At 44.4% G+C, this 25,837-nt stretch overlaps 1 protein-coding gene across 1 annotated transcript in view; it reads right to left on the minus strand.

Annotated features, from left to right (window-relative positions):
* Window positions 1-245: 245 nt before the first annotated feature.
* The window catches only part of TMEM132D (transmembrane protein 132D), a 228,068-nt gene continuing 202,476 nt past the window's right edge, over window positions 246-25,837 (minus strand). Inside the window, exons 6-9 of the mRNA XM_064675205.1 lie at window positions 8,873-9,078; window positions 7,508-7,781; window positions 5,936-6,127; window positions 246-3,117 (exon numbers count right to left, since the gene is read on the minus strand). Coding sequence (XP_064531275.1) covers window positions 1,942-3,117; window positions 5,936-6,127; window positions 7,508-7,781; window positions 8,873-9,078 — 1,848 coding nt within the window. The 3' untranslated portion in view covers window positions 246-1,941. The remainder of the gene's footprint in view (window positions 3,118-5,935; window positions 6,128-7,507; window positions 7,782-8,872; window positions 9,079-25,837) is intronic.

A 25,837-nucleotide genomic window follows, 5' to 3' on the forward strand; every position in this document is an offset into this window, starting at 1 on the left:
AATTTATTTGCAAATAGCTTCAAACCTTGGAAGGGTGGCTTGGTGCAAACACATTTGTAGCATAACATGCTGTTGATGTTGCATGTTCTCCCCCAACACTGCACAATGTAAAACTTGGTGACTAGATTGTGCCATGAGCCTTCAAGGATTCATCAAAGGACACGTCCCCATATTGCTGCCAGCCTCTTTTAGGGTAAACCTTCTGACAGTGAAAGGAAAGAGGCGTTCAGAGTAGGAAAAAAAGATGAAGCCACTAAAATGCAAATTTTATTCACAGTTGGCATGTTTATAAATATATATATTACATTCTTACAATCTACAGTACATTCTAAATATAGAGGGATCCAATCTAAGTGTTTGTGGGAGGGCGGGTGTGTATTAAACTGAGCAACCTAGATTCAATGATGGGAAGAGACTTAATAACAAAAGGAGGGCAAGGATTTACTCTGGAAAATAAAGGAAAACTTGAAATATAAGCTGGATTTTAGTTAGTGCTTTGGCACTTTGCCGCTGGCCATTGGAGACTGCTTTTGGACCTCACAAAAAATGTCATGGTTTTAGGGCTGGAGGGCACATCGGATTGGAAGGGTAATCACTGAAATCCTATCCTATGTACATCCTTATCAGAAGAAAACAAAAGATAATCATCACCTCTGGGAGAAACAAATGTTATCTACTGAGTGTAGCTGTTCAGGCTTCAACGTTGAATGTGCAGCTCCCTCCTGTGACCTCCGAGTGCCCTCTAAACGTGCTGAGCAGGGGGCTAAAGAGGCAGGAGCAGAAGGAACTGAACAACCCGACCTCCCCCAGGGGAGGGGACGGACAAAGAGGCAGCTGCTGCTGGTGCTGAGTTCAGCACAAGTCACACTTACCCAGAGAGAGAGTGGCCAGCTTTGGTAAATGACAGCATGTAAAGCAAGTACCAGTGTGGTACCAACAAGGTCTGTGCTTGGCAAGAGCACACCGTGGAGGAGGGAGTGTGCCTGGAGGGGAAGGAAGGAACCACATGCTTCCAAAGGTGACTGATGCTGGGAAGTGCCCTCAGGATACCAGATGGGGAACGCTCCAGGGAAATGGCTGGGAATACAAATTCGAAACAGGGCAATCAAAGAAAGTGGGCTTTTTAAAAATAGCTCGTTCTCTCAAACTTTCCAAAACAGACCTTCCTTAATATGAGCGATATTCTGAGTATAGATTATATCTTCTCCTATTTTACAAATTAGGAAATACTGAAAATTGGCTGACAAAGTTTATTACCTTGGCATCTACTTAAAAAGAGAGTTTCAGTTTTAACTGTATATGTGTATCCATTCTCAGTGCTTGGGAGGCAAACATGCTGGTTGTTAAACAGCCCAGTTACTCCTTTTCCCCCTCCAGATTCTTTGGAAACTCATGACTCTTCAGCTCTGGGAGCTGCTTTGCTCACACTGTTGGTTTTTGTCAGCTTTAAATTAATGTCTTGGATGGATATTCTCTGCACGTGGCTTGGATGACACGCTCTTTCGTGGATCTATTTATTCTGAGACCAATATTTTGCTTTTAACCAAAGCTTGCAATATTGAACAGTAGAGCTGTGTGAACTTTGTAATATCCAAACTGCACTGGAGTTTGTTATATTTATTGATTTCCTGGGAAAGCTCAGAGAATGAAACCATATTATTTCGCTAAGGTTTTTTCTCGTGTTACCATGTATCAAAAAAACACACACATCTCTCACTTCCATCTCTGAGCACAAAGAAGATTTGAATTTTAAGAGCTGTCCAGGATCTCTGCTCTCCCAGCTGCTTTTGGGTGGCTTCTTGGGGCTCCATTGAGTTATTATCCACCAGTGGATTCTTGTTAGCTATACAACATTTTGCCCCACTACCCAAAATTAAAGGCAGAAGGTGAGTGAAAAACAAACAAACGAACAAACCAAACAAAAAAGTCTTTTGTGTCTCATTACGCATTTTCGTGTAACCTCTCCATATAGTTTTTAAGTTCTTTGCATTCCCCCAGGTCCATATCCTGGCAGACCCATTTAATGTCATCCTCATTACTCATCAAGATTGAGTTGACAGTTGGACACCCATCATCAGAGGAGATGGTGGTAAAGGTGGTGAATTTAACCCGTTTCCTCTTAGAGGTAGGAGAAGTAGTTGGTTCACTTTTCTGTTCTTTCCCTTCAGTGAATGTGGTCTCAGTAGACCTGAAAGATTGTCCATTGATGTTTTTGGTGGCATTTGTGTTGAGAAGATATTTACTCTCTTCATAGTCCACTCCTCTGTCAATGGCTGTGATATGTTCTTCTTGTTGGGATGAGAAATTTATGTGATTCTCCAGAAGTTCTGTCCTGTTGCTCAGCCCAACCCAGTCATGAGAGTGGCTCATGCCTTCCTGCTCTTCAAAGGGAACTTGTTTGTTCCTGTACTTCAAAGCAAAAGTGACACAATTGATAAGGAAGACCAGAATTGCCAGGCAGAAGACTCCCAGGAGAGCATACATCCCTATCTCCAGGTCGCTGAGTCCCCTGGGGGACTGCACCAGGTCATTCTCTTCCAAGTCTCCGTTGTTTCTGGGCAGATCCACCTGTGCAGGGAAGCTCGTGAAGTCTATCGGCATGTTCTGACTGTCATCATCCAGGAGGCTTTCTCTGTCTTCTTTTCTGCTTAGAATAGACCTCTGGGTGGTGGTTCCCCTGCCCTGCTCGTGGCCCATGGAGGAGCTGTAATAGTGACCATCCCCCCCGGCTCTTTCCTGCCACGTGTTTTTCTGGCGCCGGTCACTGGCGTGGTTTTCCAGGTGGACACCAGCACCCCTGTGTTTACTGTCACTGATGTTGGGGTTGGCATCTCCCTGCCCAAACTTGACTTTAATGCTACCACTTCCAACAGCTAGGATGCTCTTCCTTTTGGATTTCTGGCATGACTCACTGATCACCATCTCCACCTTCACCAGCGTCCCCTGGCCTTCTGTCTCAGCAGCAATCACAGGCCACCTGAATTTGGGGTCGTGGTGAATGGAGACCACCTTCTCATCCAGCGATGTGGCTGACAAGGAGAAGTCTTTGGGGTCATAAATATCCAGGGGCATGACAGATCCGTCACTGAACTGGATCCAGCAGCTGATGGCTGCTTCCTGTAGTATATAAAACAAATACACATACACTGAGAATAAACATCGAGGGAAATACGGTCTGTCCCGGTCTATTCCCTTCTCCTCACAAGATCCATATACCATTTGTAACCAGAAAAGAAATAAATAGGGAGAGCAATAAAATTAATATCCTGCCAAGATGTGAAGAGAAATACTAGTCTAAAACACTCATTGATAATAAGATTTGTTTCCACAAAGGTGCTTAAAGGAGCTGTATCCCCTGGGCTCTGCAGAATCTACTTCAGCACCGTAATAAATTGCATGTCAGAAAGCATTACCAGTGACTGAGATCATTTACTGTTGTATATTTAAATGAAAAAAAAATTACATTATTTCTAAACTGCTTAAAATACAAAGTCTCCTCTTATTATTTTCAACACGCATTAAAAAACACCTAATACAGCAAGCAGGTCCATAGTGGCTCCACACCTTCACTCCTTGATTTTTGTCTCTCAAATTAAATTAGCGGATTGTACAAGCAAAGTAAACCAATCAGTTGCTTCTTCAGGAAATGGCCAGGGTAATTTTCACACTTGTTAGTAATTAAAAGCAAGACAATAATAAAGTTTAATCTTGTGTCACAGCAATGCAGATTGTGTACTTCAGAGTGCATGGAGGCTTGCTGAATGTAGATGAATTTGACCTGAGTACTAATTCTGTAACAGAATGTGCCCGATGGTGCAGCACTCCTGGGAACCTTCACTTTTGGTTTCTAACTTGAAACCTTTCTGAAAACGTGCTCACCCATTGCTGAAAATCAGGTCCTCTAAGGACTCTCAAATGGCTATTGAAAACTGCAGTGCTCCCTGAAAAAATCTTTGCATTCGCACATTGGTCATTTACAGACAAAATTCAAGGTGCTTTCCCGGAATCTTTTTCCTGTTTCTGATGGCCTGACTTGCCCTGGTTTGGTTGCAATATTTGCACCTTATTAGACACTGGAAAATCCACACCAGACAGACTCCTGGCTTGATCAGTAGATTCTTTAGTGTCTGAAATGAGATGAGCTTTTGTCCCTTGAGAGTTGGGATCACCCTGCTCTGAGAGTCTGAGACAGACACCCAACCAACAGATTAACTTGCAGAAGCTGTAATAAAAGTCCTGTTCCTTTAAATAAGCAGTTTTTCAAACAGACAGTATTTACATTCTAACTCCACACATGCATAGAGAATAAATATATATGATTATCTTTGAAATTGTTCCCAGCACAAAGTCATTCACCTGTTCATAGCACGGAGAATAAGCTTCCAGTCCTTTGGGATTGTACCATGCATAATCTACTGGCCTGATTCCGAAATCCTTCCAGCCACAAAACTCCCCCTGCTTCAATGGGAGATTTGCTTCTGTCTCTATTTCAGGACAGAGCCCTAAGACTTTGCTGACACTGCCATAAATCCCTGCTTTGTGTTTATTAATCTTTGGATGTTTCTTGAAGGCCGCATGGAATTTGTGTCATCAACTCTCATCCTCCCACTGTGTTGCTTAAACCTGCATAACCATTTATTAATTTTGCATTGCTTTGCTTATAGGGACTGGGCTCTGAAAATCATGGCCTGAGCAATGGAGGGAATCAGATGCCTTTCTAAAGAGAGTCAACCCTTGAAGGGTGGAGGACACACACCTTCCTCACTGGCTGAATACTGATCCAATGCTGCTCTGACTGTGCCCCTGCATCCAGAGAGGGACCCGTCCAGACCCCATTTCTGGGAACTGAAATGCCAGTGCTGGGGAGCAGAGTGGCAATAAATGCCATCAATCCCCGCTTTTGGGCTGATTTCAAGGCAGTTTGTTTAACTCCCCATGTCAGCAATGGACAGCTCACTGGCCTTATTTCCAGCTGCCTGGCATCGATTTCCTAACTCCTGGAAGACTGTGGGAGCCTGATGTTTATCACCCTATAAAGGCAGCAGTCCTGCATTATTTCTCATCCTGCATCCCAAGGATAAGACTCCATGATGAATTAAAGCATCTCAACAGCTGGCCAGACTTCAAACGTGCATGTCATGATCATTTACCTTTAAAGCTCAGAACATGTTCAAGTGTTAAGAGCCGGTGCATCCTTGATGTAAGTCCCAGACTGATGGATTTGGGTTGGAAAAATGTTTAAATTTCAAATATATACAGAAGCACAAGGACAAACACGAAGCAGGCACTGATGGGGACATGGCAAGGTCCAAAAGCCCTTGGTAACTGCTGGTTCCCTAACACAGGAACTAAGAATAATAAGGGGAAAAAAATGGTTTATGAAATCATAAATCAGGAAATGAGTCAGTGATGCTGATTCATATTCTAGTAATGAATCAGAATGAAAGGGATGTTCCCTGACTTCTCAAAGTGCTCACAGAAAGTAACTAAAAGAAGAAGCGTTTGGCATAATGCAAAACACTTTCTCATTTCAAGATGGAATTAAAGGGTTGATTTGGGTACCTGTGGTGGGAGGTTGAACTTGGCAATATGTCCTGTGATGTATTAAGTGCTGGATGGGACAGAAAGGGCATGTGTGTGTTTGTAAGGGGTTTGCTGTTGCTTAATTATGAAACATCACTGAGTTGCCTGTGTTATTTATGGGATGCAGCCATGACAGATGGGGTGTTTGGGTTGTTTAAACACAGTGCCATTCCTGTGAGATATTTATTTTTCTGTTGGGGCATTCGGTGGCCTTCAGAAAAGTCTCCATAAGCAAAATGTTTCATTAGCACACTATTAATAAAAATCTGCTTGATTCCATGAGCTTGTAATGTCAGATGTGGTGACTCAGGGTGGTGTCCTCCCACAACACAACACTGGTGGGCAACAGTACCTGCTTTGGGGACTGGAGCAGCTCTTGTGCCACTGCTGTAGCAAAGATGGCCTTGTTGCTTCCTGGGCTGAGCTGCAGAGAGAGTGACAGTCCAGTCACCAGCTGCACTCCCAGGTCAGTTATTGTCACCTTCTCATCCAGAACTGTCACTGTCTTCTCAGCCAAGATGGCATCTGAAAGGGGGGACAATATCTGAAAAGAAAAACTGAAGTTAGCAACAGCCATTCTGCACAGCACCAAGTGAAATATCTGCACAGATATTACAGCTCCTGTAATACAGATAAGGGATGTTTATGGTAATGGGAAGAATCCCTCACAGCAGACAGACACTATTAAAATATGATTAAGAACAGCTAGTCACATTTTATAACTCTTCTGCAATAATAAGGGGCTTATAAGCTTTTACCAGTGTAATTGTGATCAGCTATGCCATTCACCTCTGTCACATGTATTAACTCTGCTTCACATGTATTAACTACTTGTAAATGTAATCTTTATGTGAAATGCAAGTATTTTATTATTGATCACATTTTTAGGTGGCATAAATATAATGCAATCCGTAGGTTTAAATAAAATCTATTCAACAAATGGCATTTATTTCTATCCTATGGAAAAAAAGGTTAATTTGTTGCTACAATAGCCACTCATGTTACTGTATACAAAGTTGATAGGGGAAATTTGTTTTGGTTAAGAAAATATGCACAGAGGTCAGTGCAGTGATACATGACATCCAGAGATGCTCATTAGCAAGCAAGTTGAATTTAATGATCCATATAGGGTACAGAGCATTTTGGAAGCAGCTTATAAGAGGTATTCTTTAAATATAACTTGCTCTCAGCTTTTTTCCTTTGAATTTTTCTTTCCACAGTTTTATGTGTATTTGTTGGAGCACTGCAAGTCCCAGAGCTCTGGAAAGTCTTTCAGAAAATCTTTAGAGACTTTACAGAAAGCCAGAAATCTCAAATCCCATTTCTCCAGCCCTGATGACCTTGTTATCAACAGGTGTGATGGTTGTTTTCTGCTTTGACAGTTTGGGATGATGAGCATGTCTGGAGAGCTACATTTTTTTCCATGTTCCAATGTTTCTTAACATGTTTTCTTCTTTGTATTATCACTAAATTAATCCCTCTCCCCCTTTCTCCTTTTCCTTTTCTTTTAATTAATATTTGGATTGATATTCCAGTCTCAGTTCCTCAACCAGCACTTTTTCATTTGCTCTGTCAATGTAGGCTTTGAGAAGACTGAGCTGTTCCACCAGCTGCATGCCTTGTGGTAACCTACACACTGGCTCCAGGTTCAAAAACAGCCTCACACAAAAATAATCAGAAAAAGCCTCTGAATATACAGGTTTGACCAAATCAAATAAAACTGCCATCTACTTTACTGTGGGGCACAAAATAAGAAGAGAAAAATCATCTCTTCTGTGTCTTCCAGTCCTTGCTGCAATTCTGTCCCATTCAATAATTCGTGGCTCCAGTTTCTGTTGTTAATGCTGTACCACCTCTTCAGCACCTCAGCTCCCAAGGTGGTGGGTTATGGGAGGAAAAGGAACAAGTGATTCATTTTCCCTACCTGAATGGTTGTCATTCCAAGCTCCAGCCCAACCAGAACCTGCCCGTCCTGCAGCTTGGCGATTCTTGGCTCCTCCACCTGCATGAAGTCCCTCACCAGGTCAGTGATGTCAATCTGCCAGTCAGAGCCCAGCAAGAAGCTCGTCTGCCCACCGGGGTCCGAGGCTTCAGCCACAAACTGGGTGAGGACTCTCACCAGGGCGTGCTGGTACTGCAGGGCACAGCCCCTGCCCTTCCGCTCGTCCTCCTCCTCATCATCACTGTCTCTGGCTGGTCTGGGAGGACACCAAGAATAAGAAATTAGTTTAAACTGCTGTTGGGAGAGTTTGGAAGAGGAGAGCTATTGCTGATATAAGTTTGCAGCCTGGCTGCTGGACCAGGTTGCATCCATCAGTGCTTTCTGAAATCTGTCAGGTTCCCCCAGCTTTATCCTGTTTTCCTTGTTCATAACTGAGACCTCCAGGCTGCCTAGACCTCTGAAACAGCAGCTGAAATCACCAACTGCCCTGCTAGCTTCCCTGCCACCTTGTCCTCTCCAAATATCTCCCATTGTTTTCTATGTCAAGTCCTTACTTTCAGGACCTTCACACTTTTCTTTCTGGATCTTCCCGTAAACATCAGTGTGTTTCCATGGAAATCTCCTCTGCACCTGCACACACATCCCTCTCTGTGCGGTGTTCAGGTTGAAATCACATCTCCACCAAAATCTCTTTGCTGTGACACTAACAGGAACCCGGTAAAAAATGTCTTTATAGGCTGCTGGGAATACCAAGTACCTCCTTTATCAATTTGTTCTTCTTGTTCTTAATAGCACTGACAACAGTTGCAACCAGTTCTGAGCTGCCTATATCCATCCTCTGTCACTCACATGCCACCGACCTGTGGGTACAGACAATATCTTAAAGCCCTCATGTAAGAGTGTCCTGACTTTGGGACACTGACCAGTGCCACTGCACCCTACAGTGATATGAAACAGGTATGTGCTAATTGTGACCACTAACAATGAATGCATTAGCTGCCAGGACCTGGGAAGAGGCTGCAGACTGACCACCCTTGCCAGAGCTGGTTCTTGCTGATGTCTTCTTGCTGCCTCAAGCCTGATCCCACCTAACTTGACCAATTGGCTCTTCCCACCTCAGTCATTAGCACTATAAAAGGGAATTGATTTCCAATACAGGACCTGCAACCTGCAGTTTCCATTTCCCTTATAAGTCCAGTGCAGGAGCCTATTGAATAAATGTCTGGTGACCTTCAAATTTACAGCAGAATTGCATTAAGGCCAAATGAGCATGTTCAGATCCACTGGCCCTGACAGGTCTCTGGCAAGTGCACAGCCCAGAATGAACATCCTCTAATGAAAACCTACCTCTTATTAGAGATGATGGGGACTCTCCACCCCTTGATCTGATTTAGTTCTGTGTCAGAGACCTCTATCTGCAGCGGGAGACGAGGAACCCAGACTGTCATTTCTAAAGGGGCACTCAGATGCTGGTAAGTAAAATTAACTATGACATTCACTTTGCCTTTCATTTCCTTCCCATTGACAAAGACATAGTCACATCTGTCAGAAACCTGAAAAAAAGGAGAAAGAAAGAAAAAAAATTAATGAGTCCCTTCACAAATTATAAAGTACACCACATGCTGGGAAAGTGGGTGGGAAGAAGAGAAAGGATCTAGATTTAAACAAGCTCCAAGTTCAGAGGACAATTAGGAATAACAAGAAAGGTGCCTGGTATGCCCTTAATAGCCTGTATAATTCAGCATCATTTGAACAGGTTGGGCTCTTCTGCTATAAACATTTCCAGTACAATTTAAGATAAAAGAACAGCTTTTGGGTCCTTAATTCCCACTCCAACAGTAGGATAGTCCCAGTATAATGGCTGTGAGAGGATCCTTCTCCTTTCCCCAAAGCTCAGTCAGACTCTCCAGTTCTCCTGCTCTACCTTGTGTGCAGCCCAAGGAATACAAAATATCTGTGGGGAGGAACAGGTACAGGGAGCTGAGCAAGGGACAAATTTCTCTAGTTGACCCCAAACTAGGAGAGAGGGTTTTTCAAGAGTCCCATTGCAGGCACCAGGGCATGGGGTGGTCACAACTAAAAACTAATCACAGGGAAGAGCCTCATCCCTGCTGCAAACCTGACAGAGGCCTTACACAACACTTGAGCAGAAGCTCAAGCTAGTCCTGATGTCTCTTTATTTATGACCTGCAGCTCTGGACATCAATATTGCAGAGAGTTAGTAAATCTCACTCAAGCGACTTCGCAGCTATTGCGAGGATCTAGGTGAGCTGACAGGACCTGTTCATTACAGTTAGTTAAAATATATGAATAAATGTACACACCAAATAATTTATTAACTACCACTTTACCGTGCTGATGATCTGAAGGAATGATCTATTAAAACCCTGAACACTTTTCACAATCCATTACCAGCCAGGCCTTCTATTCCATTCCATCCATGTATTTAATATTTGTCACTCCAGAATGTATAGCCTCATCCTCATCTGAATTTAATGCCATTTTCTACTTTTCTGTTTGAATGCTAAATGAATTTAAATCGTATTTAAATATCACCATCTTTTTTAGGATAATTTGCATTTCTAATATTATTATCTTTAAACAACAACAACCCCCTCACAGACAGATTCATAGCAAATCCATTTCCATCCTTGCTTGTCTGAGCCTAGGTAATGTACCAGAAAAGGTTATCGTGGCTCTTGCAATGTCTCTCTTTTCTGTTTTAAGGTCAAAATCCTATAGTTGCTGTTGGTTTCAGCAGGAAAGTAAGGAGTTTGTTTACAGGCAGATTTATGTTTTTCAGGATAGTCTCATCTTTGCCTGTTTTACACCAGCTCTTAACAGCTCCTGTCAGGATCCAATCTCGTTGTGCTGCACAGCAAGACAACGCAGCTGCTGCCAAAAAAGCCTCAAAACATGGGGGTACAAAACCCAAGGGAAAGACCTCACAGCAGGCCCCCAGCTGGGGCCTCTGGCACTGGTGTTACATCCACTCCATCACAGTGCTGATCCAAACTGGCCTGGGCTGAGAAGATGAGACTTGGCAAAACTCCGGGAGAAGCTCCATGTGAGGCTGCAGAAATGGCTACAGGGAAGGCTGGAGGCATGAGCACAGTCCCCTTCTGGGAGCAGCATGTCTGGGCAGCAGCAGCAGAGCAGACATTGTTCTTGAGTCCTCACAGAAAGCACAATAATGTGAGTGTGATATTTTCAGGGCAAGAACTACATCATCCTTCCTACCTGCAATGTCTAATAGCCTGTCCGACAGGCAGGAAGTGAGGAGACCTTCAGGCAGTGCCTGGTACATCTGCTCCTTCTCCCACCTTGCTTCTGTAAGTGGAAATCATCTGCTCCTTGCTGGCACTGTGCTTATCCCTGTTGCCTTCTTGTATTTTAAGTGCTGTTCTCACACCAGACAACTCTCCTACGTGCTAATAAGCTTTGTCTGCTGCTTTCTGCCTTTCCTCTTTCCCCTGAGACACCAGTGAGAAGAGAAACTGGGCAGAGCCTCAAAATGCTGATTTCCACCGGAGAAGCAACAGATAAAGCTGAAGAGAGAGCGGCCCCAAGGTCACACTCAGCCCAGGAGCTGATTGCCCTGAGGTCCTGCACTTGCCCTCGTGCTCTGCAGGCTGGCCCAGAGGCACAAGTGAATGGTCTGAAGACAAGGATTTTCTTGAGCAGCACATGGGTAACAGGTAACAGCTTTGTGTGATTTCCTCACCACCTCTAGTTCCAGCTGCCAACACCTACATTGGTGAATCTCAGCTAATTAACACATTAGGCAATTAAACGTCCCCAAGGGTGACAGACCTAGGACTGAAAACATTTCCTAGTGATTGAAGGCAACAGGTAAACTTCTGTGCTGCAAATCAGAGTTCAGGGCTGAGTCCAAACCTCTGTGTGGAGGCACTGGAGCCGTGTTCCCCAGCAGAGCTCCCCTGCATGTCCCCTGCTCTGCACTTCACCAGGGCTGCTGGCAGGGGACCTGCCAAACATCCTCCCTCCAGGGTAATGCTTCACTGTCTGAACAGTGGCTTTTAAAGCACACACAGACAGCACAGGTGGAATTTTGCTGCTGGTTTTATTAGTCTGTTAACATGAGGAGCAGTTCAGCACAGGGAGGCTTGAACATGACTGAGACTCTCTCCAGCCACAGAGATAACTGCTGAATTATGCTAGTAAGAGATGGGAATCAGACTATCAGATTTTAAATTCATCAGTGCTCAAGCAATGACAAGAGGAAGAAAATTTGGCAGGCTGCTCCAACTTTATCAGGGTTTACTGCAAAAAGAGAGTTAAAAAAAGAATCTATCCCTAAAAACCTACCACATGAATGATTAAATAAATACCATGATCTTGTGCTTTCAGGATTATTATTTATAAAACAAACTGATGGTCAGGAAAAAAATGACTATGCTTGGGACACCCACTTGTGCCTGTTTCCCTTGCTGTAAGTGAAGTCAGCAACAACTATGAGCTCATTCAGCTCCCAGCCAGCCCTTCACCGCTTGAATGAATAAGCATCACTGTTCTGCTGCAGTTTGCATGCAGCCCTAACAGAGCAACATCAAAACATGGGGCAAAGTACAGTACATTTTCATAAATCAGGCCAGCACATTCAGAAACAGGTCATCAATAGACGGGCGGATTAGCCATGCCCGTGTTGCTGCAGACACATCCGAACTATTCATCTTCCAGCACAAGAGAAGGACTAAAGAGATGCAGGGAAAGAAGAAAAATCGAGCTTCTCCTTCTCTTTGACACCGTGGTTTCCCAAGCTGCTCGTCGGAAAAGAGCGAATATCTTGCGCGATGAGTTTGACGGGGCTCAGCTGAGGCTCCGCAGGACAGACCCGCACCCGAGGGAAGCCCCGGCACAGGCGGCTCAGCAGCTGCCGGGTTTCGGGCTGTCCCCCCCGCGATGGCTTCTGCGTGTCCACGGTGATGGGAACAGCACGGAGAAGCTTCGGCTGCCACTGCCTTTTCCGAGCCCGCGTGTCTCCTTTTCAACCTGCAGCGGAGTTCAGGTCCTCAGCCTGTCAAGCGGGTCCTTTCCTTCGGGGTTAATTCGTGGAAGCAGCTTTTGGGTACCCGCCCTCCTCCGTGCCCGGCAGGAACGCGGGAGCGGAGCCCCTGCTCAGCCCCTCGGTGTGCGAGCAGGAGAGGGGCTGTGCTGAGCCAGCGCGGCTCCCCGCCGTCACCGAGGGCACCGTGCGCTCGCAAAAGCTTGGTCAAAAACGGACAGATTCCAGAAGAGCATAAAACACATTATGAAATCCAATAGGAGCTACAAAGGGGCTGGAGCAAGAGGGTGATTTGTGGGGAAACCCAAGTTGTTTTGTTTCCAAAATCCAGTGACTCCCACCCATCTACTCCTCTTCCCTTCCTCCTCCTCTGAGTTTTAATATCCCAAGGATGGCAACTCCAGTTTTCGGTAAAGGTTCAGACAAGGGCTCAAGAGAGAAAGAGTAGATTTTTCTTTTACTGCTAATGTACTGCTGGAATACACCTCTGTGTTGTGGCCACTGGAATTCAAGGACATTATAATGCCATTAAACCCTTCTGGTGCTGTGCTCCCTTGCTAAAGCCTTTCTGGGCTTTGTGTCACTGGAGCTTTTCACACAACTACACTGAGCTGACTTCCATTAATTAAGGGAGGCTGTACTTAGCTTTCACAAGATGCTCCAGAAATCCTCTCAATACAGGGTACTTTTATCTCTTGAGGGAACTGAGGTTTGAATGGGTATTTTTGGGGCATGGACTTGGTAGGTTATAAAAGTGCTTTGGGTTTCTTTTGGCTCCTGCAGGTCCACCTCTTTCCCTTACATCAGTGAATAGCTAAGACAGCTTCCTCTGAGTCACACACACACATCTAATCACTGTGCACCAGGGCACCGAGGGCAGAGGTCTGTCCCTTACTGCCAGCACAGCACAGAATCAGGAATTAGATTTCCAAGTGCACCATGTCCATACCAAACACGTAGCTTCTGGCAAGCTGGATGTCGAGTTCAATCATCAGTGCTGCAAAATGCACAGAGTGGAATATTTCAGATGTGCTCAGCATTGCATTGAATTCAACCCCCCAGTCCAATTGTCAGAAAATGGAATTGAGTTCAGCCACTGCTGCTTCCTGCTACAAATCCTTGCTGTAAATATGCAACCCCCAGCCCCACGTGCAGCTCTGTGCACTGGGTACCTCAAAACTGAACCCAAAATTCAGCTGGTAGCCTTGCAGCTGTGGAGGGGAAACACAGAGCTGGTTCCTTGCAAACAAATATTGACCAGAAAAGGAGAGGACACCGCTGGTCCAAGACACCTTTTTTTAAGGTTTACTTTAAAAGCCTGTTTATGTTGTTTGAAAAGGAGTCATCTCTGACCTTTAAAACTCTGTATGCTCTTTGGGTGTGATCACAAGCAAGAGAAATTAGGTTTATTAATTTCTGTTATTTCAGAGTTTGCTACATTATCTGTGGAAGAAAACCCACTTGGAAGCCTTTTAGTAGCAGGACTTCAGCCAGTCTGGGAAAAACATGGGAAGAAGCAGTAAGACCCCTCACAAATCACACACAGTCCCTATCACATCAACCTCCTGCATCCAGTTCTCCAGTGAAGACATTCCCCATCCCTTTCCTAAAAGGATTTTACTGCTTTTCCCATTATCCTTTTGCAGAGACTGTCTATGGGAGATATGAATTTGTGTGGCTGACTATTCCTTTGGTCCCATAAACTCTGTGTTAGCTTTGGGCTGAATAGAATCCAAAGATCTAATGGGAGGGAGGGAAAGGGGAATGTACATCATAACTCCCAGAAGAGGTACCCAGCATTTCACTGTCAGCTCCCAGAAATAGCTGGAACAGTCTTTCCCCACCTCATTATCATTATTAAATTCCCATGGGATAACAGCAAAACCCTCACAGGAAACTGCTTTTCTGCTACAGTAATTCTGTTGGAACTCTTACGAAGTCACAGCTAATAAGTCTTTGAAAATAAGATGTATCTTGAGCAGTTCAGGTCTAGACATTTCAAGGGTGGCCAATTAGGAAAGTAAGTCTCTGATATTTCCACATAAAATCTGTATTTCAGAAACACTGTGACTCTGTCCCCCATCCATGTTCCTGTAAATGATCCTTCCCCCATACAAGCACTTTCTGTATATAATATACACTTCAAACACAGCCCTGCCACCTTGGCAAGCTCATGGGATCTCTTCTGATTTAGCACTGCACACATTTTCCTTGGTCTACCAGCATAAATGGGGATATTTAGTAATGTAAGTTATGATAATGAGTCCTGCCTAAATCACTGCTGTCAGAAGAAGAATGGGGGAGTCTCTTCTAACCATTAAAAATGAATGAGGAGGGGCATAAATAAGCAAAAGCAGCTCATTTGAGCTATAAAAGACTCCAGAACACAAGCTGTGTACCAAGGTACAGAAGGATGAGGCCATTATTAGTTCTATAAGTCATTTAGAAATGACTCGGGGGAGGTGGAGTCACCTTTAATCACCCGAGCTTAACCCGAGGTGTTGGAGTGAGATTCGTTACTGTGATAACTGAGTCCAGCCTGGAATTATGCAAGGCAGAGACAAACAACCCCAATGAAGCTGCAGCACAGGGGGTAGATCAGCCCTAAACCCACTGTGTGTCTCGAGAAGGGACCTGTCCTAGTCCGGGGTTCTGTGAGGATCCTCATGTAAGAAATCACCGTCCTCAGATCCGATGGCAGCAGCAGATCTGTTAAACCACCCTGGATGCTGCTGGAATTAGGAACAACCACTGAACAGCTGCTCTTGAGGGATAATTACAGCACCTCCCGTGTTGCAGAGGAAAGATTTTTTTTTTTCCCCCAGAAAGAAACAGTAAATGCAAATGGGTATTGCCTCAAGTTTAGGGATGCTCTTCCTGTTCCTTGGTTACTCAGTGACTTGCAGGTTCAGCAGGATAAACATCCCAACTTGGGCAGTTCCACAGCTGCTGAAAGAAGAATGACATGGCCTGAACCCTAGTGATTGGATTCCAGACAAATTTTAAATACAGCCTCACCTTGACAGCTTTCCCCATGGGGAGGGAATTACATAAATGAGGTCTTCTTAATTTTAAATATTTTGAATTTTAACTGTGAGGGCTGAAGTACCTGCCAAAATCTGAAAATACCCTTTCAAAATTGACAAATGATAGGACAAGGGGTAATGGCTTTAAACTGAGAGTATGATTAAACTAGATATTGAGAAGAAATTCTTCCCTGTGAGGGTGGTGAGGCCCTGGCACAGGTTGCCCAGAGAAGCTGTGGATGCCCCATCCCTGGAAGTGTTCAAGGGCAAGTTGGATGGGGTTTGGAGCAACCTGGGAGAGGGGAAGGTGTCCCTGCCCATGGCAGGGGGCTGGAACTTGATGATCTTTAAGTTCCCTTCCAACCCAAACCATTCTCTGATCCCATGAAATGATAAATTATATACTCAAGGCTTCGTACCTTGTCATTCTTTTATAGCTGGTTCTCTGCCCTGTGCAGAAAGATTGTGCTGGTTTTAGAGCAGGTGTCAAGTGACACATCTGAACTCTGAAGATTCAGAAAACCCAGAAGGTGCTCTGAATTCTGAAGGTCCACACCTTCAAAGTGTCCACACTTTTCCACAGTGGCTCTCCTATTGCAGCATGACACCAAAGAACACTGCAATCCACAACTGTATCTGCTTTTTTAACCCAGGGACAAACATCTCCTTTCATTTCTAAGGGTCTTCAGAGCTTGTTTCCTGCCAGGTTTTCCACAGCGTCATGATGAAAGTGTCACCTAGCACTGCAATAAATGGATATTAGCAGAGACCTGTGCAAATGAAAGATCAGTTTTCACTGCACTGATCCACCTGAAGCATATCAGAAAGCATATTGATTAGGAGAACTCTGATACCAATTAATTCCCAGGAGGATTTTTTTTCCAAGTTTGTTCTGCAGCTTTGTGGCAAACATCAATCTATCATCCTCAGCCAAGTATCGCCGAGTGAAACACGCAGTGGGACGTTTCAAAAGGACTCACAATTCTGGGCAAACATCCAAGTGGAGCTGGAAGTTTAATAGTTCCTTTGTGAACGTTACGGATCCGACACAACGTTCGCAGTGTGTTGGTGTTGCCGACTGAAAAATCCCCTCATTAATGGTCTCTCTTCAGGAATCACCTTTTGGTGGGTTTTTTGGAGGTTGTTTTTTTTTTTTTTTAAATCAAGACTTGGCTGATAAAATTTCAGTGGATTTTTCCTTTCCATGTTTTTTTTTTTTTGTTTGGACCCATTTCCACTCAGCCACTGAGCTCAGGACACCCGGGTGCCACCGGGGCAGGATGTGTCCCTGGTGCTGGGTTACCCCCTCTCCCATGGGACTGGCAGTCGGGCTTGCCTGCAGGATGAACGTTGGATTTCAGCGGGGCTTTCAAGACACCTACAGTTGCTTTCATTTTTGGGTCACGAAATTCAGTTTCATTTCAATTTCAAATGATTAAAATTATGTAAAAGAACACCGTGACATCAAGGAAAAAGTAATTTTAAAAACGAAAAATCAAAACATTTCATTTCGGAAATGTCAAAACAAGTTGTTTCCTTGACACAACAGGAACCTGCTAGCATCCTTTTCTTCCTTTTTACTGTCAGAGATGAAATTCCAGGGAAATTAGCATAACTTCATGAAGCTGCTTTACAGAACGCCAAATTCTGACTGAGTAAACTCTGCCAAATTTTCCCCAATAAGCCTTAATCAACTGGGGCCACCAATCAAAACAGAATCATCACAATGAAACTCTGTTCAATTAAAATCCAATCACAGGGAGTCCATGGTACCTTCAGTGCTATTCTCATTTGCAGGAAGGAAAGTAAAGGCACAGAACGACCTTTCCAAAAGCCTGGGATTAATTCCCAACTCCATCATGCACTTATTAGGTGGCTGTGTGCAATTTATTGACATCAATACTCTCAAGGATACTGAAGTGTTAACTCCCACTGAACTCCAGGGGAGTCTGGTGGTTAAACCTCTTTAAGAATCCGGGCTTTAATCTACCTTTGATGTATTTGTAAAATGAGGATGCTATCCCCTTGTTTTAGAGGGATTTTGCAAAGCTTAATCTGCAAGAAACAAGAAAGAGCTCAGGTGCTGGGGTTACACAACTGCATCTTTCTGTCGTTTAAAATGTATCTGTATTTAGAGCACAGCCCTTCGCTGCCTGACCTGCAGCAGCAGCCACCGAGGGCACGGCCCAGGGGATCGTGGCATGGGGTGATGTGTCCCTGGCAAGCAGGCAATGCACAGAGAATTCCAATGGCTTCATTCACTCCTGCTGTTCCCCACTCCGTTTGCTGCTCTGGCCATCCCTCATTTGCCGTTGGCTGGGCTGCGATTCCTGCTTTCCAGCTGGAAAAGGGAGGTGGCGACTTCCTGCCCACCTGCTGCTCCTGATATTCAGTGAGCAGTGATCCTGCTAGCACAGGATAAGCAAAAGCACGAGACAGCTTTGGTGTCTGCTCCTCTAAATCATCCGGACACGGGGATGGCAGCACTGTCACGAGGGAGGGCGTCAGACAGGCAAGCGCCGGCTCATGACTAGACAGAAACCAAACTGCTGGACTCAGCCCACCTCATGCTTTAGGTTTTAGAAGCCACAACTGTTTGTAATCAGTGTGACAACACGTTCTTGCCTCTGCTAATTGAGTTACATCTTCCTGTTTCTCTCTTGATCTGGAAACCACAAGCACTCTGTATCACCCACCGCAATCGCCCAGGAAAAGTGGGAGAGGAATGACAAACAAATCCAGCACCCCAAGCTTTTCATCACTAAATTGAGAGTGGCTTTTCTCCCTTCCTTCCAGTAAATCTTGAAGAAGTGTATTGGCAATGGAACAACTTTGCTTCACACTCATGAAAAGAAAGGACAGAGGCTGCTCTCTTGTCTCTGGGTAATAAATACTGAGGTCCAAGGGAAGCTGAGCTGATGAAGAATGTGACGAATTGGGTGGACTAAACACTAAAGCCAGGCTGTAAAGTGGATGGTCAGATCCAGTCAGTGAGGCAACACTGGGGGGAGGAAGGTAATGGAGATGCTCACAGCCTGAAATAGCCTGTTCTGTGAGCTGCTCAGGGTGTGTGTGAGACCTCCCGCCCCTGGGAGCAGCTGAGAGGAAAATGGACACAACTGCCTGCAACATCCACCTGCCAGGACACACAGGAAGGCAAAGAGCTTCCTGCAACTCCTGTACTCTCCCAGAGCAGCTGAAGGACTTCAGGAGATGCTGAATCTCCCCAAATGCCAAAGGGCTGGTGAAGGAGCACTGGCAGTGGTGGTGAGGAGCAGTCCCAGTGCTGCCCAGCTCTCCCAGAACTCTGGGGCTGGAGCACTCCCACAGCACACTGATACAGGGATTTCAGACCCAGACTGGGGAACTAAACCACCAGAACCAGTAATGTGTAGTCAGGAACTTTGATTTTGTCTATAATTATCATGACAGTAAAATTAGGGGTGCAAAACATCTAATTGTCACATCCAGGATACTTTATACTCCCACTGTCTCTAGGAAACTAAACCCTGTTACCTTCTGTTCCACTTGTGACCCAGCATACAATTCAGCATCAAATTTCTTTCACTGTACCTCCTTCATTCACAAAGGCCAAAAATATTTCAATATTTTAATTGGCAAAAATATTTCAATACTTACTGATTTTACACTGCTTAGTACTATATTTAGCAATAAATCTATACTAAGGTGAACTTAGCAAGTATGTGTTTTATGCTGAGGTGAATTTAGCCCTCATATACTGAATTTTCTGCCCTCATATGCTGACCACAGAAGGCATGTGTGTCATTCTCAGTTGCCTGCTAGAATAACAAATGTATAGCTGGAAGGTCAATGCTAAAAGAAGCATTTTACTTGAATGCTGCTTGTTCTATACAAAAGCAAAGGGGCCTTTGAAAAAAAGATTTCCCTACATGAAAAGGAGTTTTCTCATTTGTGCCACCTCCCAAAATGTCCCTTCTCACTGCAGGAAGCTCTGGGCTTGTCCTCCCACAGAGACCAAGGCTCATCCTTGCTTTGCTGCAGCCTTGCAACAGGTTATTCCTCAGTGAGGCATGGTTTCTGCAACGTGGAGACCATTCCCCTTTGATAATCACCAAATCCAAACATTTCTTCCCCCTAAAAATGTTCCATTAACACACTGCAGCAACACTTACAGTCACAGAGGAGATGAGGGCCCTGACACTCGGTGATGTTCCCTTCAGAGAGATGTTATGGAATCTAACCAAGGCAGGGAAACAGGCTTTTATTTACTCTTGAGATAAAGAGCTGAATCACATGGAGATCAAATCACATGCCTAAAGCTCCACAGAACATCTGTGACCCAGCCAAGAAATGAAAACCCAAATCCCAGGGCTCTTTTCCCAACAGTGGCCTGTTTTTCCAAACTGGGGCAGACTCTGCTCTAACAGCATCATAGAGTATCCTGAGTTGGAAGGGACCCACGAGGATCATGGAGTCCAACAGCCCCAAGAATCCTGGTGAGGATTCCCTTGGCCCCACTACCTGTGGGAGCATCACACTTTTCCCGCTGCCACCCTCACATGGCTTCAGTAGTGGTGGGACCTTTCCTTTTTTTGCAGTGTAACCACACAGGTAGGTGTGGGACTGGAACCATCTGAGTCTCTGCCATGTTTGCACAGCACAGGATTTCTGTTGGCTACGTGCAGTTTTCTTTTTTGGTGCTGCCATCACATACAATACAATTACATTAACAAGCCTCTCTCTCTCTAAAGAACTCCTGTTTTCCTCTTCATCACCCCGAGACACACTTCCAGTCACTTCTAATCTATCCCCAGCAGGTCATTTTTGACATATTGCACGAGTGCAAAGGATTGCTGTGCCTCACCAGCGAATTCAAACGCCTGTTCCGTGGATGCTGCTTCCGAGGGTGAGGGTGGGAGGAGTGAGGCACGCAGGATGTGCTGAGCAGAGTGGATTTTGCAGCTCCTCCACACACCCCACTGCACCAGCAGCACTGGATCCCACGGCTGGGCAAGTTGTGTGCTGCAGCTGCCCTGCTCCAGGCTGAGCTCCCAGCTCTGGAGATCCCCAGCTCAAGTCCCAAAGTGTCAGCCAAAATAGCAACAGGTCTCTTAAACAAACCCTGAAGAGAAAGCCCTGCCTCTCCCCTCAAAGCCACTGAAAGTCACTGTCCACCTACAAAAAATTCATCTCACATTCTGAGATTTGTATGTTACTCAGAACTGAGAACACAGTATGATTCAACCCTGCCTCCAATGAAATGTATTCTTTCTCTGTGAGAAAAAAAAAAAAAAAAGAAAGATCCTCTTTGAAAGGGTTGTCGTAATTTTATGGAAAATTGCTAACACCGAAATAAAATATAAAAAATATTTTGCATCAACTGATGCAAAAAGAAATTAGCACCCTTATTGTAGTTTTAAGCACGACTGCTATGAAACTTGCTGTTGGTTTGCTCCAGTAAAGAGAAAGAAATAGAGAAGCCAGCTTAAAATACATTTTCTTTAAGGCTAGAAGAGAAATGTAAATTCTTAGAGACTGTTTTGGACTTCTAAAGTAGTTAGAAAAAGGCACTGGGCTGATATATTCTCTGCCTCCTTGGATTCACTCATCTTTTATCTCCATCACTGCATTGCAGACTAGAAGCACTGCTATTTTTTTGACAACATTCTCATTTTTCCAGCTTCCAAGAAATCTCTAGACAGGGATTGTCAGCTCTAATTATGCAGGTTGTGCTGCAGCAACAGGTGGCTACCAAAGACTCAGAAATTACACTTTCACCTTTGCAAATGGATGAGAAATTTTGGCCCGTGGCCTTGACAAAAACAGCCAGAAAGGAGGGAAGGCACTCACATGGAAGTGGGAAGGCCTGGTTATGTTGGCTCCTCTTCCCAAACTCATGGGCAAGGTGCACCTGGGCTCACTGTGGGCACACCAAGCTGGGAGATCCGGAGAGATTTACAACATATCCAACCAGCTGAGCACTAAAAGCAATAGAGTTACGTATATGTGGTGCTGTGCCCACAGAATTTAGCTCCGTATCCTCCTCCAGAGACTCATTGGGTGGACTCACTAGCTTGGGCATTTCTGTGCAATAAACCATGGCATGACACACACACCACAGGCGTGTCCCATCTCTAGCCCTCCAGCAACAAACTGGATTGGATGCTCAAGGATCCAGTCTTCAGTAGAGCCATTTTCCATCCATCAAGGGTGACTTTTCTTTGACTCTGGTAAGCTTTGATCCCACCCTAAATGGCCAGCACTTCTTCCCTCAAACAAGAAATGTCCTGCTCCTCTAATTTCTGCCCAAACCATAATGGGTTATACATAAATTTTAATTAGGGACACCACTGAGAACTGATCTGACCCAAGCCAAGCACGAAATGAGACCTCCACAGACTTAAAGGAGGTGAGAGTTACACAGGAGAAGTGACTGAAAAGACCCTGCAGTGAGAGGAGAATGCCAAGATGAAAGGAGTTTGAACTCTTCAGGGCTCTCAGACTTCAATGAGTCTGAGATCTCAAGCCCAGATCTTCAGGCAACAACTTGAGCTAAGCCATGTCTCAGCTGGTACTGAACAGAACAATGACCAAAGGCTTCTGAAATCACTTGTGTCACTGAGACACCATCCCCAGCAAGGGCACTGCATTTCAGTCACTTCAACACAGGCAAAAGGAGATGAAATATGTTTAGAAATGGCAGACTTCAGTGCTACAAGGACAAGGAGATTTCCATCTTGGTAATAGGACGACTTAAAAGAGTTTTAAGGATTCAGTCCTCTATCTGATAAAGAGTTTGCCCAGGCAAAGTCTAGTTCTATTCCTCTGGCAAGTATTCAGATATTCAACATCACCACCTAGAAGAAAAAGGAAGAATCTGCTGCAATGTGCATATACTCATACATGCATGGCAGGCTCTGGAAAGCTGGCCAACACTCTGAAGTGACAGGAGAAAAATAATGCAATGGCAAAGCATGACAAATTTCTCAAAGAGACCTATGCCTTTTTAAGCCAGAAATCACTTGCAGAGAAGCAAATATAAGCAGGACTGTGCTCCAACAGCAGAGCAGCAGCCACAATACACTAGTGCCAGATGAAAGCTGGCACCAGCCAACACAGACAGGCTGAAATGCCAGGGAATGTTTTCCAAACAACACTTGCTGTAGAAGTGACTGCAAAGTTTGTATTGGAATGGGAGAGAGCATCCTCCCCCACTGGAAGTGTGGGCAGGGATGCTGAGCAATGAGGGGATTTCTGTCCTCTCCTAACCCACCAACACAACCTTCTCCTCCCCAGTTGCCTATTTCTGGACAACTGGAGATAAACTGAGTTTCCACAGCGGGCTGCAGAGCAGGGCTGGCTGTGGGCTCTGACACACAGGGGTCAGGCTGTGGCCATGCCTGCCTGAGTGGAAGCAGATTGTTGTAGCTGGAGTCAGTACACTGCCTGAGACACTTGTTTTTAACAAACTCCTCTCTGCCATCAATCCAGCTCCCAGTTATCCCACGGACTGGGCAGCAGCACTGTTTCCATCAGGCTCAAAGGAAACTCTCATCATCATCATTCCAAAATGCCTCCCACCATCTGCAAACACCTCTGCTGCCACTGCTTACCTTTCATTTTACAGCTCTAAACAAGTCCCTCGTGGTGGGGCTGGGCTGAACCCAGGCTCCTCCAGCATCTCTCTGGGGACAGAAACAATCCAAAACCACTTGCTCCCCACTGCAAACAGAGGTCATTATTTTGACAAATTACTTAAATCTCTCTCAGTCAGCAATGAGGACCCTGAATTATTCAGCATGCATCTGTCTTTTCCCCTTACAAAAATGGCCTGTGAAGCAATAAGTGTATTTCACTTGAACCACTTCTGAAATCTGTAAGACAGTTTGGGTTCACTCCAATGCCCCTTGAAGTCAATGGGAGTCTTTCATTTAATTTTCATTTAATTAATTTCATTAAATTTGAAGATGATGCCAAGCTGGGAGGGGTTGTAAATTCTCTGGAGAACAAGATTAGAATTTAAAATGATCTTGATAGTGTAGAAAATTGTCTGAAATAAATAGATGAGATTCAAGAAAGGTAAGAGCAAAGTATAAAGTTGGATAAAAACAATTAATTGCAGGATGGGGAAAGATTGGCCTAGTGACATCAGTGAAGAAAAGCATTTGAACTAGAGAGGATCTGACTAGAAACTCTCCAAACTCTCGGGATCATTGGGGACTGCAAGATGATAATTACCAACTGCAGTAATATTTAAGATCTGAGCAGACAAAGGACTTTCAGGAATGTTTTCCACAGCTGCAAATACTGTTCCTTTCATCTCAGTTGGAAAATTTCAGTGATTTTTAAGCCATCTATTGAGATACATGATGCACAGCTTTTCCTGTCTGTAGTCCACGATGTTATCTACGAGAAACGTGGGGATTTGGGGTGAAAAGGGAAACAAGCGTTTCATCTTTGTTCCTCAGATTCAATATTGATCAGAAAAGCAAAAGCAGGTCCTGTTGTACTGGAAAATACGTTTTTGCAAGAGGACAGGCAGAACAACACAGCCCCTCCCAGCTCCTCTGAACCTCCAGACAGGAGACAAAAGCAGTGCTCAGCACCCTTTCCGAGGACCTGGAGGGAATTAAAGTCTGGCAACAAGAATTTATGTTGCTGGAATGCAATTAGATAAGTTTGCACAAAGTAAATGTTATTTCAAACTTTCTTCTTGCCTTGTAAGATGTGACAAAATGCTAAGTATATTATTCTCGCCTGCATTTCTAGCATTAGTGGTGATAATTTACCTCACTTTGTGAAGCATTCTGATGTGCATTGCCTGAAAATTGGTCACATTTGGTTAAATCAAGAAGACTCAAGGAAAAAACATATTAAAAAAGATGGAAGCAAAGGCATCCTGTTTTCCTTAGCTAAACAAAAGCCTGTTTTAGGACCAGTGAAATTACTGTGGATCAATACTGTTTCATTTCTGTGTCTCTTTCTTTGCACAGTCAAGTAAAATAACAACAACAATGGTGGTGATGATGAACATTTTATACTTGAACTACTCCTATTATCGAACAGCATTTTAGCCTTTTGCAAAAAAACCCTCCTGACAACACTTTGTAAAGCACATCATAGTGAAGTCTCAGTGTTTATGACATAAATGTGTGTCTCTGCATGCATTTTTTCACATAAATATGCATTTATATAGTATAGATATTATTATCCTCATTGTGTGACTGAAGGAATTAACTGTTTATGAAGCTTTTCCATGGTCACAAAGTGCTGGGGAACGTTATCTGCAAATGCTGTCTGGGATGAGAAATGAACTCTCATTACTTTGAGGTTTGAGAATAATCAACCAAACAATGCAAATAGCTACATTTAGCATAAATAGGAGAGCCAGGCCAGAAACATTTCCTCTCACAGACACAGTCTAGAAAAAAAATCATTAAACAAAACCCACACTCGTGGAATGGATAGAAGTCCAGGTGAGGACTGAAGAGATGCAGTTTTTATTTCATCTCTGCCATTTGACCTCATAAAAGGTATTTTTTCCCTGCTCTTTCTGTTTATTCATGAATGTTTTATTCATGGCTGTTTAGGTTGTCACAGGACAGTCTCTCTTGTGGGGAACTGCAGTTTCTGGGCACTGAGACTCATTGCTGTTGGGAGGTGCAGGTGCTTTCGTAATATAAATGTAATAAAAGAGACAGGAACAACCATGGGGAGAGCAAACACCTCTCTGTGCCTACAGCTCTCACAGTGCACAAGGCAACAGCCCAGATATGTGGGATTTAGGCTCTGATGTGCTTGGGTCTAACAGTCAGCAAAGCAGAGACAGTTCTTAAAACATGCTCAGGGTCAATATAAGATTAGAAAAACATCGGCTTTTCTCCCCATAACCAAAGAGGAAGCCAAACTGTGCCCTAGCTCTCAACCTTTTAGCCCCAGGCAGCTAATGGGGTGATGTGGAAGGGCAGCCAGGTGCCATTTGGCCTGCAAGGGCAGAGCAGTTGATCCTGCTGCCAACCTGAGCTCACAGCTCCTCCAAGCTTCCTCTCACTTTCAAAGAAATGGCAGGAGGAACACATTCAGTAAAACATTTCAGCAGCTGGTTTCAGCCAGGACAGGGAATCGAAGGTGGAGGAGGATGATTTGAAAGCATTTTGTAAGATTTTAGCTGCTTGTTCCCTATTGCCTCTTATGGGAGTCGTGCTGCTTTGATCTTCCAAATGCTTTCACACTCTTTCCTTCCTGACAACGTACCTATTTACTGTGAAATTGAGGTGA

The sequence above is a fragment of the Pseudopipra pipra genome, chromosome 18 (genome assembly GCF_036250125.1).
Source record: "Pseudopipra pipra isolate bDixPip1 chromosome 18, bDixPip1.hap1, whole genome shotgun sequence".
NCBI classification, from domain to species: domain Eukaryota; kingdom Metazoa; phylum Chordata; class Aves; order Passeriformes; family Pipridae; genus Pseudopipra; species Pseudopipra pipra.